Source organism: Pan troglodytes, chromosome 21, assembly GCF_028858775.2.
Source record: "Pan troglodytes isolate AG18354 chromosome 21, NHGRI_mPanTro3-v2.0_pri, whole genome shotgun sequence".
Lineage (NCBI taxonomy): Eukaryota > Metazoa > Chordata > Mammalia > Primates > Hominidae > Pan > Pan troglodytes.
In genome coordinates this window covers 10581424-10595718 of record NC_072419.2, presented here as the reverse complement: position 1 = coordinate 10595718, position 14295 = coordinate 10581424, and the positions used below count along the sequence as shown (strand labels likewise).

The window sequence follows — 14295 nt, the reverse complement described above, 5'->3', positions numbered from 1 at the left end:
AAATTATGTTCCCACTCATCCCCTTCCAAGAGTCCAGTACAATCACAGAAGAGGCTGAGCTCTTTAAATATTATGAGAATCTCAGAACCTCTGTTCATGTGGCTCATCGAATCCTCTATTATGGGATTCTTTTCATGGAAACACCAAATTTTTAAGAATCGTATTTGTTTTGTGCTCTGCAGATATCTGTTATGCTGACCTAATAGAACCAGGAGCTAATGAGTCTTTAATGTAGACTAAAAATTGGCTCTGAGTAAAGAGGCTCACAGGCCCATTCATCAAACTTGAGAGAGATTTAAAATTAAACATCTGCAGATAATTAGAGGATAGTTTTGAGTGCCAAAATGAGGTATTGCTGTCCTGTTGCGTTTTGATTTTCCTCACAGCCGAAAAAAACATGTTTTCTTGGGAACTAAATCAGCTTTTTTCTAAAATTAAGTAGTTATGGTATTACCCCTAGAGTTTATTTCATGTTGAGATGGGAACCGCTCATTGCTTCATATTTCTTTTCACACTGCCTTTGTGTAATTATGATGTAAATTTCAACCTGAGAGTATTTTCTTCCTTTATAACTTGTCTTCTATTTCATCCTCCTTCTGTCTCTGCATCACTCTGTGTTGTTTCCCCCTAACCCATATTCCTAAGAGTGCTGCCATCAGTTAATCAAAAAACAATGAATCATGTAGAAGTCAATAGTTAAATGTTGATTAGCAGATTCTTTGTAAAAGTATAGGGCTGGGAGTTGTGGCTTACGCCTGTAATCCCAATGCTTTAGGAAGCCAGGGTAAGAGGATCCCTTGACCCTAGGAGTTTGAGGCTGCAGTGAGCTATGATCATGCTACTGCAATCCAGCTTGGGTGATGGAGCAAGACTCTGCCTCTTTTTAAAAAAAGAAAAAAAAGGCCAAGGTGGGCGGATCACGAGATCAGGAGATCAAGACCATCCTGGCTAACATGGCGAAACCCCATCTCTACTAAAAATGCAAAAAAATTAGCTGGGCATGGTGGCACGTGCCTGTAGTCCCAGCTACTTGGGAGGCTAAGGCAGGAAAATTTGCTTGAACCCGAGAGGCCAAGGCTGCAGTGAGCCTAGATTGTGCCACTGCAGTCTAGCCTGGGTGACAGAGTGAGACTCTGTCTCAAAAAAAAAAAAAAAAAAAAGTATACTGCATGCACACTCATGCCTGGGATATAGATGTCAGGAGGGAATTTGAGTTCTACTGAATCTAAGGCACAAAAACAGAAGAAGAAAGGCGCTGGGTATGGTGACTCATGCCTCTGATCCCAACACTTTGGGAGACCAAGGCAGGGAGGATCACTTGAGGCCAGGAGTTCAAGACCAACCTGGGCAACATGGTTAAACCCCGTCTCTACAAAAAATAAATTCAAAAAATAGCTGAGTATGGTGACATGTGCCTGTAGTCCCAGCCACTCGGGAAGCTGAGGCAGGAGGATCCCTTGAGCTCAGGAGGTCGAGGCTGCAGTGAGGTATGATTGCACTACTGCACCCAATCCAAGCGACAGAGTGAGGAGGGAGGGAGGAAGGGAGGCAGGAGGCAAGGAGGAAAAAGAAGGAAGGAGGAAAGGGAAGGAAGAAAGAAAAGAATTAAATCCATACCTGTGAACAGAACAGTTAAAAAACAAAGGGAACGTGAGACGTCAAATTCTTCTTTGCCCTCAAAGTGAAGTCTCATAAAGATCTAATAGAATGATTTACATTGAAAATAGATTTCATCATTACATAAAAATAGAGAAAATGGCCGGGCATGGTGGCTTATGCTTGTAATCCCAGCACTTTGGGAAGCCAAGGCCTGAGGTCAGGAGTTCGAGACCAGCCTCAAACTGTCTTCGAGGAGAAACCGGACCTCTACTAGGAGAAACCCCATCTCTATTAAAAATACAAAATTAGCCGGGCGTGGTGGCACATGTCAATAATCTCAGCTACTCGGGAGGCGGAGGTAGGAGAATTCGCTTGAACCCAGGAGGCTGAGGTTGGGGTGAGCCAAGATCGTGCCATTGCACTCCAGCCTGGGCAACAAGACCGAAACTGCATCTCACAAAAAAAAAAAAAAAAAAAATTACTAGGAATATGGCAGAGTAAAAATAGACTCACCAAAATAACAAACATCTGAATTTTTAAAAAATATTCAAGTAGACAAACTTCAATTATGGTAAACAAAGATAGCACCTCAGGCTGGATTTTAGAACTGTGGAACAGCAGCAAAGAGAAAAGCTGTGCACAAACCCAGAGAAAACAATGGTAGCAGAAGAAACAGAAAAAATCCAAACTGTGAAGAAATTGGAATTGTCAGTAACAGGGCTGGAAAGGATAAAAAACACAAAGGCTGTTAAAAGAAACTGATCAGGGGGAAAAAATAAGTAGATTAAATGTGAGGCATGGTGCCACACATCTATAAGCCCAGCTACTCTGGAGGCTGAAGCAGGTGGATTGCTGGTGCTCAGGAGTTCAAGTCCAGCCAAGGCAACATAGTGAGACCCTTTCTCAAACAAATATATACATCTGGTTAGAATTAGATGAAAAAAAGCTAAAACATTGCGATGAAACATATTTTAAAATTACAACATCCTTTGATGAAAAAATGGAATCAAAATAATGAGGTAGTCAGTAAAATTAAGGCTAAATGGAAAGATCCCGATTAAAACATAGATGGAATAGACAAATTGATTATGGCAATTCCAATAAACCTAGTTTGTTGTTGTTGTTGTTGTTGTTGTTCCCCCGCCCAACTGTCGTTTAAATAATGGGAAGGAGTGTAAATAGGAGGAAGCCTCAGAAAAGGAAACATTAAAGAAGTTACTGTAGAAAAATAGACTTTTGCCTACAGACTGAGAGGTTTCAGAGTTACTTATTTCCAGATTTGGTACTTAAAGACAAAATACCCAGATACCTACTTGTCAGTTTCTTAAAACTGGAAAGAAGTCTTCTGGTGTATACTGAGATTTGAAAGAAAAAAAAAAGCTTGAAAGAAAGAAGAGTTATCCTCTGAAGAATAAAAAATAAGGATAACCTCAAACTTTAAACTCAAACAATAGAGAGAAGATACTCTTAGAAAAATATTTACGGAACACCAGCCATTTCTTGCCTAGCTGTCTGCCTTTTGAAGATAAAAGATTTTTGAACCCTGATCTCTTTTTCCCTGGTGGAACCCTGATGTCTATTTCAAATAATTAAGTTTACAGATTATAAAAGATCATAAAAGACTGGGAATACAGAGGGAGACCTTTGAAATATAAGTTGTAGAGACTGGAGCACCTTAAAGGAAGTGAGGCAGTGGTATCATTCAGGAGGGCCAGCTTAGGTGCTGAGGCTCAAAACCTCTCAGTGCAGGATATCCACCGGAGGTGCTGCATTACAGTGTCTGGTCCTCAAATATCCAGAAATGCAGCCTTGCCAGGGATGACTAGGTCCTGGGAAAATCTTGATAACCAAAGCTCACAAGAGGCCATAAAGATACTCAATGAAGAAGTGAATTACTTCTAATTTGCCAAAAGCTTTCTTTTCTTTTCTTTTCTTTTTTAAGAGACAGGGTCTAGCTCTGTTGCCGAAACTGGAGTGCAGTGGTATGATCTGGTCATAGCTCACCGCAGACTCCAATTCCTGGGCTCAAGCAGTCTTCCCACCTCAGCCTCCTGAGTAGCTAGGACTACAGGTGTACCCCACCTTGCCTGGGTATTGCTATATTGCTCAGCCTGGTTTCAAACTCCCAGGCTCAAGTTGTCCTCCTACCCTAGCCTCCCAAAGCACTGGGATTACTGGCATGAGCCACTGTGCCCAGCCTTTTTCACTTGTTTTTTTTTTTTTTTTTTTTTTTTTGAGACCAAGTCTCACTCTGTCACCCAGGCTGGAGTGCAGTGGCGCGATCTCGGCTCACTGCAACCTCCACCTCCTGGGTTCAAGTGATTCTCCTGCCTCAGCCTCCCAAGTAGTTGGGACTACAGGTGCACATCACCATGCCCAGCTAATTTTTGTATTTTTAATAGAGATAGGGTTTCACCATGTTGGCTAGGCTGGTCTCAAACACCTGACCTCAGGTGATCTGCCCACCTCAGCCTCCCAAAGTGCTGGGATTACAGGTGTGAGCCACGACGCCTGGCTGATATGTATTTTTATAATTATTTTAGGTGATATATAAATAAAAAGATTACACAGAAAGTCACTGTGTTTAGTTGTCTTGGTGTATATTTTGCAGCTAGTTTTTCTTGGAGTGCTCACTGCTCCAAGCTGGGTATTCTGTGGGTGCTTTATTAAGATTTATTTATATGGCAGTTAGTTGCACCTGCACTAAAATTTTTTCTAGGTTAGGCTGCAAAATAAATATACAAAGAAGTAGCTTTTTTAAATGCTAGGAATAACCAGTTTAAAAAATATAAAAGAAAAAAGACCCCATTTATAATACGTATAGGCAAATATATATATGGTAACTAGGGATAAACTAAAGAAAAGTCCAAAACCTGTATGAATAAGCTATACAAATCTACTGAAAGTAGTAAAATAAAACTAGAATAAATGAAAAGACATACCATGTGCCTGGATGTAAAGACCTCCCTTAGTCCATTTGTGCTGCCGTAATAGAATACTACAGACTGAGAAATTTATAATGAACAGGAATTTGTTTCTCACAGTTCTAGAAGCCAAGAAGTTCAAGATCAAGATACTGGCATCTGGCAAGGTACCTGCTGCATCATAACATGGTGGAAGGCATCACATTGCAGAAGGGCAAAGATGGGAGAAAGGGAAAGACAGAGAGAAACAAACACAAAAGGGGTCTGAACTCTTCCTTTTATAAGGAACCCACTTCCTTGGTAATGGCATTAATCCATTCATGAAGATAGATCCCTCATAGCCTAATCACCTATTAAAGGTCTCACTTTGTTTGTAGAGACAGGGTCTCACTCTGTCATGTAGGGCGGATGGAGTACATTGGCACAATCACAGCTCATTGCAGCCTTGACCTCCCGGGCCTAAGCAGTCCTTCCACCTCAACATCCCAAGTAGCTGGGACCACAGGCATGTGTCGCCACACCTGGCTACTGATTTTTTTAATTTTGTAGAGACAGGGTCTCCCTATGTTGCCCAGGCTAGTCAGGGACTCTTGGGCTCAAGGGATCCTCCCACCTTGGCCTCCCAAAGTGCTGGGATTATAAGTGTGAGCCACTGCAGCAGGCTCCCACCTCTTTTTTTTTTTTTTTTTTTTTTTTTTGAGACAGAGTCTCACCCTGTTGCCTAGGCTAGAGTGCAAAATGGCACGATCTCGGCTCACTGCAACCTCCACCTCCTGGGTTCAGGCGATTCTCCTGCCTCAACCTCCCGAGTAGGTGGGATTACAGGCACGCACCACCACGCCCAGCTAATTTTTTGTATCTTTAGTAGAGATGGGGTTTCACCATGTTGGCCAGGCTGCTTTCGAACTCCTGACCTCATGATCTGCCCGCCTCGGCCTCCCAAAGTGCTGGGATTACAGACATGAGCCACTGTGCCCAACCCTCTACCTCTTAATACTGTTAAAATTGTTATTAGGTTTCAAGATGAGTTTGGGAGGGGACAGATATTCACACCATAGCAAGACCCATTCTCCCCAAAATAAGCTATAAATTTAATGTACTTTCAATTAACTTCACAATAGCATTTATTTATTTATTTATTGAGAGAGAGAGAGAGAGAGAGAGAGACGAGGTCTCACCCTGTTGCCCAGGCTGGAGTGCAGTGGTGCGATTAGCACTCACTGCTCCTGGGCTCAGGTGATCCTCCCACCTCAGCCTACTAAGTCGCTGGGACCATAGGCATGCACCACCATACCCAGCTAATTTTTATATTTTTCGTAGAGACGGGGTTTTACCTGTTGTCCAGGCTGATCTTGAACTCCTGAGCTCAAGTGATCTGCCCATCTCTGCCTCCCCAAGTGCTGGGATTACAGGCGTGAGTTAGTGTGCCCAGCCCAATAGAATATTTTAAAGACTTGTTTAGCTGAAAAAAAGATTATGTAAGAATAGCCTTGAAAATATTAAAGAGGAAGAGTAGTGATGAAAATATTGCCCTAGCATATATGAATTAGTGGTATGCTAATTCATATGTAATGTATGTATGTAAAAATATAAAAAAATTAGCTGGGCATGGTGGTGCATGCCTGTAGTCCCAGCTACTCGGGAGGCTGAGGCAGGAGTATTGATTGAACCTGGGAGGTGGAGGTTGCAGTCAGCAGAGATGGTGCCACTGCACTCCAGCCTGGAGACAGAGCGAGACTCTGTCTCAAAAAAGAAAAAAGAAAAAAAGTGACTCCGAAAAAGGTAGAACTTTAAGACAGTGGAGAAAGAATTTTATAAATGCTGTTGGAATAGTTGACTAAATTGGAAAAACCATTTTAGGTCTGTTTTCCATGCCATAAATTCAAGATGGATTAAACATTTAAATTTAAGGCATAAAACTATGCAAATAAAAGAGAATATAAGTGGGTATTTCTGTCATCTGATGTGGGGAAACCAAAGATAGAAATCGTAAAGCAGGGGCACAAACTCAGTGCCAACAGAAGCCAGGCAGGAAATTGAATCAGCCAAATACACTTGGTAGAAGGCAAAATCATGAAACCATCAATTTCTTTTCTTTTATTTTTTTCATAGAGGTAGAAATATTTACATTGAGAAAAATAACAGCCCAAGCACAAGTGGCAACCTACATTTGGTCCAGAATTAGGAAGTGATAAGGAGTGGTAGAAATGGTGACAAATGGCGATTCTGTTGACAATAGGGCCAGGCACACTTACACTGTAACCCATAAGCATTCAGGGCTGCCCCCTCCCCCTGCCCCCCACAACACACACACACAAATTGTGCAACAACATGGCAGCCTGGGAGCAGAGGCCACTCAGCTCCAGGCTGTTTTTGCCATGTAAGAATGGAGCCCAGGGTAATTAGGTCTGACCTTTTTCTGTATAGAGCTGGAAATTGCTAATTTTATGTTAAATCTCCCAAATCTAAATTATCTCAATCTTTAAAATTTTGTATAGGCCAAACAAAATACTTGTTCAGGCCAGATTCAGTCCAGAGGCCTTGAGTTTATGAACTCTGCTGTAAAGTTGTGGTTTTAGTTTCAGGATTATGCTTACACCTTTAAATGAGTTGGGATGCTTTCCATCATTTTTTTGTATACTCTGAATCAGTTTACAGTAGTTCCCCCTTATTTTCAGTTTCGCTTTCTGCAGTTTCAGTTACTCATGGTCAACTGTAGTCTGAAAATATTAAATGGAAAATTCCCAAAACAATTTGTAAGTTTTAGATTGTTCACCATTCTGAGTAGTGTAATGAAATCTCAAGCTGTCGTGCTCACTGCATCTCACCCAGGACGTGAATCATCCCCTGCCCAGTGTCTGCATGCTATGTACACTACCTGCCCATTAGGGTCTTGGTTATCAGTTCAAAAAAACATAGGACTCGGTGCTATCCAGGTTTTCAGGCGTCCAATGGGGGTCTGTGAACATATCTACCATCGATAAGCAGGGACTACTGTACATAGCAGACTACTTATCTATGCAAGTTTAGCGAGTTCCACTTTCATTGCCATTGGGGTCTGAAGCCTTTTTTGTGAAGATATTTCTATATTTTCAAGTTTTCTTCTTGATCCAGTTTTGGTTATATTCCTATAAAATCTATTCTAGAGTTTAAAATTAATACTCAAATTATCTCATGGATGTTTTTAAATCTCTGCATAAGAATTTTTTTTATCTGTCTCATTCTTAGTGTTTTGGTTAGTTGATTTCAATTCCTTTCATTGTTTTGTTTTAATTCATACATTTTTCTTTGACCTTTATTAATTCCTTCTGCTGGCTTATTTTGTTAGATTTGTTTTTTTTTCTACTTTCCAGAATTGAATTCTTGTGTCCATTTATTTTCATTATTCTTTTTTAGATTGATAATACAATCAGTTACACTTATACACCTACACAGTAGCCTGTAAGAATACTTTTCCCATGTTGAAGGTAATGGATTTTTCTCTCAGTATGAGATTTTTTTCCCACAATGTGATTAACTTCTAAATGGTCTGTGATTTGTTTTAGTTACTTACTAGACAGAAGTTATTTTATTTTATTTTATTTTATTTTATTTTATTTATTTTTTTGAGGTGGAGTTTCACTCTTGTCACCTAGGTTGGAGTGCAACGGCGTAATCTCTGCTCACTGCAACCTCTGCTTCCTGGGTTCAAGGGATTCTCCTGCCTCAGCCTCCTGAGTAGCTGAGATTACAGGCACCCACCACCACACCCGGCTAATTTTTGTATTTTTAGTAGAGACGGGGTTTCACCATGTTGGCCATGCTGGTCTGAACTCCTGACCTCAGGTGATCCACCCACCTTGGCCTCCCAAAGCGCTGTGCTGAGATTACAGCTATGAGCCACCACACCTGGCCTGAAGTCATTTTAAAGATTATTTTTTGAATTTATAAGTAGTTTCCTTTTGTTTATCTTTTTATTGTTGAGTTAATTTTACACATTGTAGTCACGTATTGTGGCCTCTAAGAGTTCTGTTCTTTGGAATCTTCCTATAGCATGATAAATAGTTTATCTAAATGTAGATGTTCCAGATTCATATGAAAAGGTGTTTTCTTTGTTAAGACACAAAGTTATACAGACACACGCACACACAGTATAGATACGTAGATATATACTATATATATATTATTTGTTTTGGGTTTTTTTTTTCTTTTTTGACAGAGTCTCACTCTTTTGCCTAGGCTTGAGTGCAGTGGCGCGATCTTGGCTCACTGCACCCTCCGCCTTCCGAGTTTAACCGTTTCTCCTGCCTCAGCTGGGATTACAGGCGCATGCCACCACGCCGGGCTAATGTTTGTATTTTTAGTAGAGATGGGGTTTCACCATGTTGGCCAGACTGATCTTGAACTCCTGACCTCAGGTGATCCACCCACCTCGGCCTCCCAAAGTGCTAGGATTACAGGCATGAGTCACCGCACCCAGCCAATATATATATTATTTGTTAATGGTATTGTTTATGTCCTCTTTTTTGTTATATCTCATTTGGAGATTAATATTTCTATCACTATAAAACATCATTGTTCATATAGCTTTTTTGCATTTATTTCTACTTTTTTAAAAAATAATTAGCACTCCTGCTTGCTTTCTTATAATACTTGCCTGCTATATTTTTGTTTATTTTCTTATTGCATCCCGCATTTAAAAATATCTTAGAATCATTTAAAGTGTTTTCTTATAATATAGCTGAATATTGTTCTTATGTAATTTTAGAGTCTTTTTTGATTAAAGCATAGCTGTACATATTTTGGGGGCACATGATATTTTGGTATATGTGTACAACGTATAATGATTAAATCATGGTAATTGAGGTATCAGCTCAAATATTTTTCTCTGTGTTGGGAATATTGCAAATTCTTCTCTTCTAGCTATTTTGAAATATACATTAATTTTTTTTGGCTTTTAAAATTTAGTTTTCTTGGCTGGGCGTGGTGGCTCATGTCTGTAATTCCAGCACTTTGGGAGGCCAAGGTGGGCGGATCACAATGTCAGGACTTCAAGACCGGCCTGGCCAACAGGGCGAAACCCCGTCTCTACTAAAAATACAAAAATTAGCCGGGTATGGTGGCACACACCTGTAATCCCAGCTACTCAGGATGCTGAGGTTGCAGTGAGCCGAGATCGCGCCACTGCACTCTAGCCTGGGTGAGAGAGTGAGACTCCATCTCAAAAAAAAAAAAAAATTAGTTTTCTTCATTTCGTAGTGTTTGGAATACAACAAAGTATTAACTACAGTTTCCCTGTTGCACTGTAAAATACTAGAACTTATTCTTTGTATCTAACTGTATTTTTGTACCTATTAACCAGCTTCTCCTCATCCTAGAGTCTTTCTGGGGTTTTTTGTGTGTGTGCCAAATCGTGGAAGCTAGAGCCTTTTTTGTTTTGTTTTTTTTTTTTTTGAGACGGAGTCTCGCTCTGTGGCCCAGGCTGGAGTGCAGTGGCACAATCTCTGCTCGCTGCAAGCTCTGCCTCTGGGTTCACGCCATTCTCCTGCCTCAGCCTCCCGAGTAGCTGGGACTACAGGCGCCCACCACCACATCCGGCTAATTTTTTCTATTTTTAGTAGACACGGGGTTTCACCGTGTTAGCCAGAATGGTCTCGATCTCCTGACCTCGTGATCCGCCCGCCTCGGCCTCCCAAAGTCCTGGGATTACAGGCGTGAGCCACCATGCCTGGCCTAGAGCCTTTTTAAATAGGATTTAAACCATTTATTTTTCTCATGATTTATTTTTCATTTTGTTCCTACCATTTTATTTTATATTTCTATAATTTGCTTTCTTATGACTCCCCTTCTTCCCCTTTTTACCCTATATTTTGCTGAAATTATCCAGGTTTCTTTGCTGCTTTTTCCTCTCTGCTAGTCATGAAAATTACACATACTGTTTGTGGCTCCCTACATTTTAAAACACGTATTTAGACTTATACTTCTGTAACAACTTTTTAAATTAAGTAGTTATAGCTTTTCAAAATAAAACTATTAGCACAACTTAACTTTCTTCTCCCCGTTCCATCCTCCATGCTTTGCTGAAATAATCTGAAACCTTAATCTAGATTACTATGGGGGATTTTAATTAGTGGAATGATTACGTACCTATATAAAGAGAAAGAAATGTACTTGAATGTCTGAAAATGTCTTTTTCCTTCTTTCTTTTTTTTCTATACAAATGAAAGATAGTTTGGCTGGATATACAGTTCTAATATCACAGTTCTTTTCCATCAGACCTGTATAGATGTTGCTCCATTGTATATTTTTTAATTAAAATTTTTATTTTAATTATAGACTCACATGCAGCTGTAATAAACAGTACAGAAAGATCCTATGTACTCTTTTCACAATTTCCTGTAATGATAACATCTTGTAAAACTATAGTATAATATCATAACCAGGATATTAATTTTGATACAGTCAACATACAGAAGGTTTCCATCACATCAGGGATTTCTTACAGTACATCAAGATAAGTGTACTTATACAGTATGTAACCTGGGATTGGCTTTTTTCATTCACCATAATTATCTGGAAAGTGACTCTGATTATTGCATCTATCAATAGTTTGTTTCTTTTTATTGCTGAGTGGCATTTGACGATGTGCATACCCAAAGTTTGTTTAATCATTCACCCATTGAATGATATTTGGGTTGTTTCTAATTTTAGACCATTACAGATAAAGCTGCTATGAACATTTGTGTTGAGGTTTGTATGTGAACATAGGTTTTCATTTCCCTGGAATAAATGCCCAGGAGTGCAACTGCTGAGTTGTATGGCAGTTGCATGTTTAATTTTACAAGAAACTGACAAACTATTTTCCAGAGTGGCTATACCATATTATATTCCCACCAACAAGATAAAGTGCTCTAGTTTCTCTGCATTCTTGCCAGCATTTGGTGTTGTTACAATTTTTTATTTTAGCAATTCTGATAGGTTTAATTTAGTAATTTCTCATTTGGCTTTAATTTCTATTTCCCTAATAGCTAATGATTTTGAACATACGTTTATGTACTTATTTACCATCTGTATATTCCCTTTGGTGAAATGTCTCTTTTGCCCATTTTCTAATTGAATTGTTTCCTAGGGCTGCCTTAACAACGTGCCATAAACTGGGTGCCTTAAAACAGCAGAAAATCTATTGTCTCACAATTCTGGGGTTCAGATGTCTGAAATCAAGATGTTGGTGGCTGGGCACAGTGGCTCATACATGTAATCCCAACACTTTGGGAAGCCAAGGTGGGCAGATCACTTGAGTCCAGGAGTTCAAGACCAGCCTGACCAACATGGTGAAACCCCATCTCTACTAAAAATGCAAAGATGAACAGAGCATGGTGGTGCACTCCTGTAGTCCCAGCTACTAGGGAGGCTGAGGCAGGAGAATCACTTGCAAAAAAAAAAAAAAAAATAGCAAGGTTGTTCCTTCTGAGGGCTCTGAGAAAGGATTTGTTCATGCCTGTCTTCTGATGACAGCCAGCAATCCTTCAGTCTCTGCTGCTTATATCACTCAGCATTCTCTCCTCCTGTATCTCTCTCTCTGTGTCTCTTTTCCTCTTATAAAGACACCAGTCATATTGGATTACTCTAGTATAACTTTAACTTCTTAATTACATCTGAATTAATTACATCTTCAACAAACCTATTTTCAAATAAAGTCACATTCAGAGGTACTGGGAGTTATATCTTCACCATGTCTTTTTGAGAACACAATTCAACCCATAACTGGTTATTTTTTTACTATTGAGTTCTGTGTTTAGATATTAGCCCTTTATCAGGCGTACGGTTTGCAAATATTTTTTTCCTAGTCTTTAGCTTCTTTCTTCATCCTCTTGACAGAGTCTTTCAAAGCAAAAAAACATTTCATTTCAATGAAGTCCAGTGTATCAATTTTTCCTTTTATACTCCTTGCTTTTGGTGTCAAGTCTGGAGCTTTTTACCTAATCCTAGATCCCAAATATCTTCTCTTAGGTTTTTTGTAACTGTATCATTGTTTTGCATTTTAAGTTTAAGTTCATGATCCACTTTGAGTTGTTTTTTTGTGTGTGAGGTTAAGATCAAGATTCAATTTTTTTGCCTATGGATGTCCCATTGGTCCAGCACTAATTGTTGAAAAGACCATATACTCTCTCCATTGAGAAAGGATTGCACATTTCTCAAAAATCATTTATGCTTATTTGTGTGGGTCTATTTCTGGGTTCTTCATTTTGTTCCATTGACTTATGTGTCTATCCTTTTGCTAAAACCAGTCAGTGTCTTGATTAGGCTATGATGAGTCCTTACATTGAATAGACTGATTCCTCTCCCTTTAGTCTTCTTTTTTCAAAATTGCTTTAGCTGTTTTATTTCCTTGTCTTTCTTTCTGTCTACATTTGTTAAACTTGTCTATATCTACAAAAAAAATTTGCTGGGATTTTTATAGGAATTATGTTAAACCTATATATCAATTTGGAGAGAATATCTTTCCTATGCTGAGTCTTCAAATCCATGAACACAGTATGTCTCTGCATTTGTTTAGATTTTACTTGATTCCTCTAATCATCATTTTGTCATTTTTAGCATATAAGTCCTGTACATATCTAATGTCTTATTAAATTTAATTCTTTGTATTTCTTTTTTTGAACAATTGTAAATGTCATTGTATTTATAATTTCAGTGTTCCTATGTTCATTGCTAATTTATAAAAATACAGTTGATTTTTATATGTGTATCTGGTATCCTGCAACCTTGCTGAACTCATTTATTAGTTTTAGAAAATTTTTTGAAGATTCTTTGGGATTTTGTTGTTGTAGATGTTGATGTTGGCAAATAGGCTCAGTTTAATTTCTTCCTTTCTGATGTGTATGCCTTTTATTCCCTTTTCTACCTTATTGCACTGGCTAGAACTTCCAGCACTATGTTGAATAAGAGTGGTGAGAGCAGATATCCTGCCTTGTTCCCGGTCTTAGGGGGGTAAGTATTCAGTCTTTCACAATTAAGAATAATATTAGCTGTACAGTTTTTGTTGTTATTGTTTGGTTGGTTTTTGCCGGTTTGTTTTTTGTAGATGCTTTTTAACATGTTGAAGAAGTTCTCTTCCATTTCTATTTCTGGGAGGTTTTTAATTTCTGGGTGCTGATGTTTGTGAAATATGTTTTTTTTTAATCAGTTAATATGATCATGTGATTTTTCTTCTTTAGCCATTTAATATGGATAGATTACATTGAATTTTTTTTTTTAATATTAAGCCAGCCCCGCATCTCTTGAATAAACCTTACTTGGTCAGGGTGTTGTAAAATTCTATTTACATATTGCCAAATTCTACTTGCTAATATTTTGTTAAGAATTTTTCTGTCTGTATTTGCCAGACACTGTCTTTATCTGGTTTTGCTATCAAGGTCGCATTGGCTTCAAAAAATGCCTTGAGAAATGTTCCCTCCCATTCTCTGCAAAAGATTGTCAAGGATTTGTGCTCATTCTTATTTAAACTTTTGGTAGAATTCTCTGGTAAAAGCCTCTTGGCCTGGAGCTTTCTTTTTTGTGAATTTTTAAATGACTAATTCAGTTTCTTTGATAGTTATAAAACTGTTCACATTATCTATTTTATATTGGGTGAGTTTTTGTAGTTTGTGTTTTTTGAGGAATTGGTCTGTTTTATTTATGTTACTAAATTTATGTCTGTATATGTGTGTATACCCTTCTTATCCTTTTGATGTCTGCAGTGTCTGTAGTGATCTCTCCTATTTAATTGTTGATATAGGTAATTTGTGTCTTC

The 14295-nt window shown here is 38.7% G+C and overlaps 1 protein-coding gene across 6 annotated transcripts in view; it reads left to right on the top strand.

The window, feature by feature from the left end:
* The window catches only part of RNF24 (ring finger protein 24), a 90327-nt gene that overhangs the window by 29884 nt on the left and 46148 nt on the right, over window positions 1–14295 (top strand). For 3 of the 6 annotated variants that reach the window (XM_001163477.8, XM_063803277.1, XM_054674375.2), the window contains exon 2: window positions 13425–13493. The exons of the other annotated variants lie outside the window; for them this stretch is intronic. In XM_001163477.8, coding sequence (XP_001163477.1) covers window positions 13438–13493 — 56 coding nt within the window. In that variant the 5' untranslated portion in view covers window positions 13425–13437. The remainder of the gene's footprint in view (window positions 1–13424; window positions 13494–14295) is intronic. 6 annotated transcript variants of the gene reach the window in all.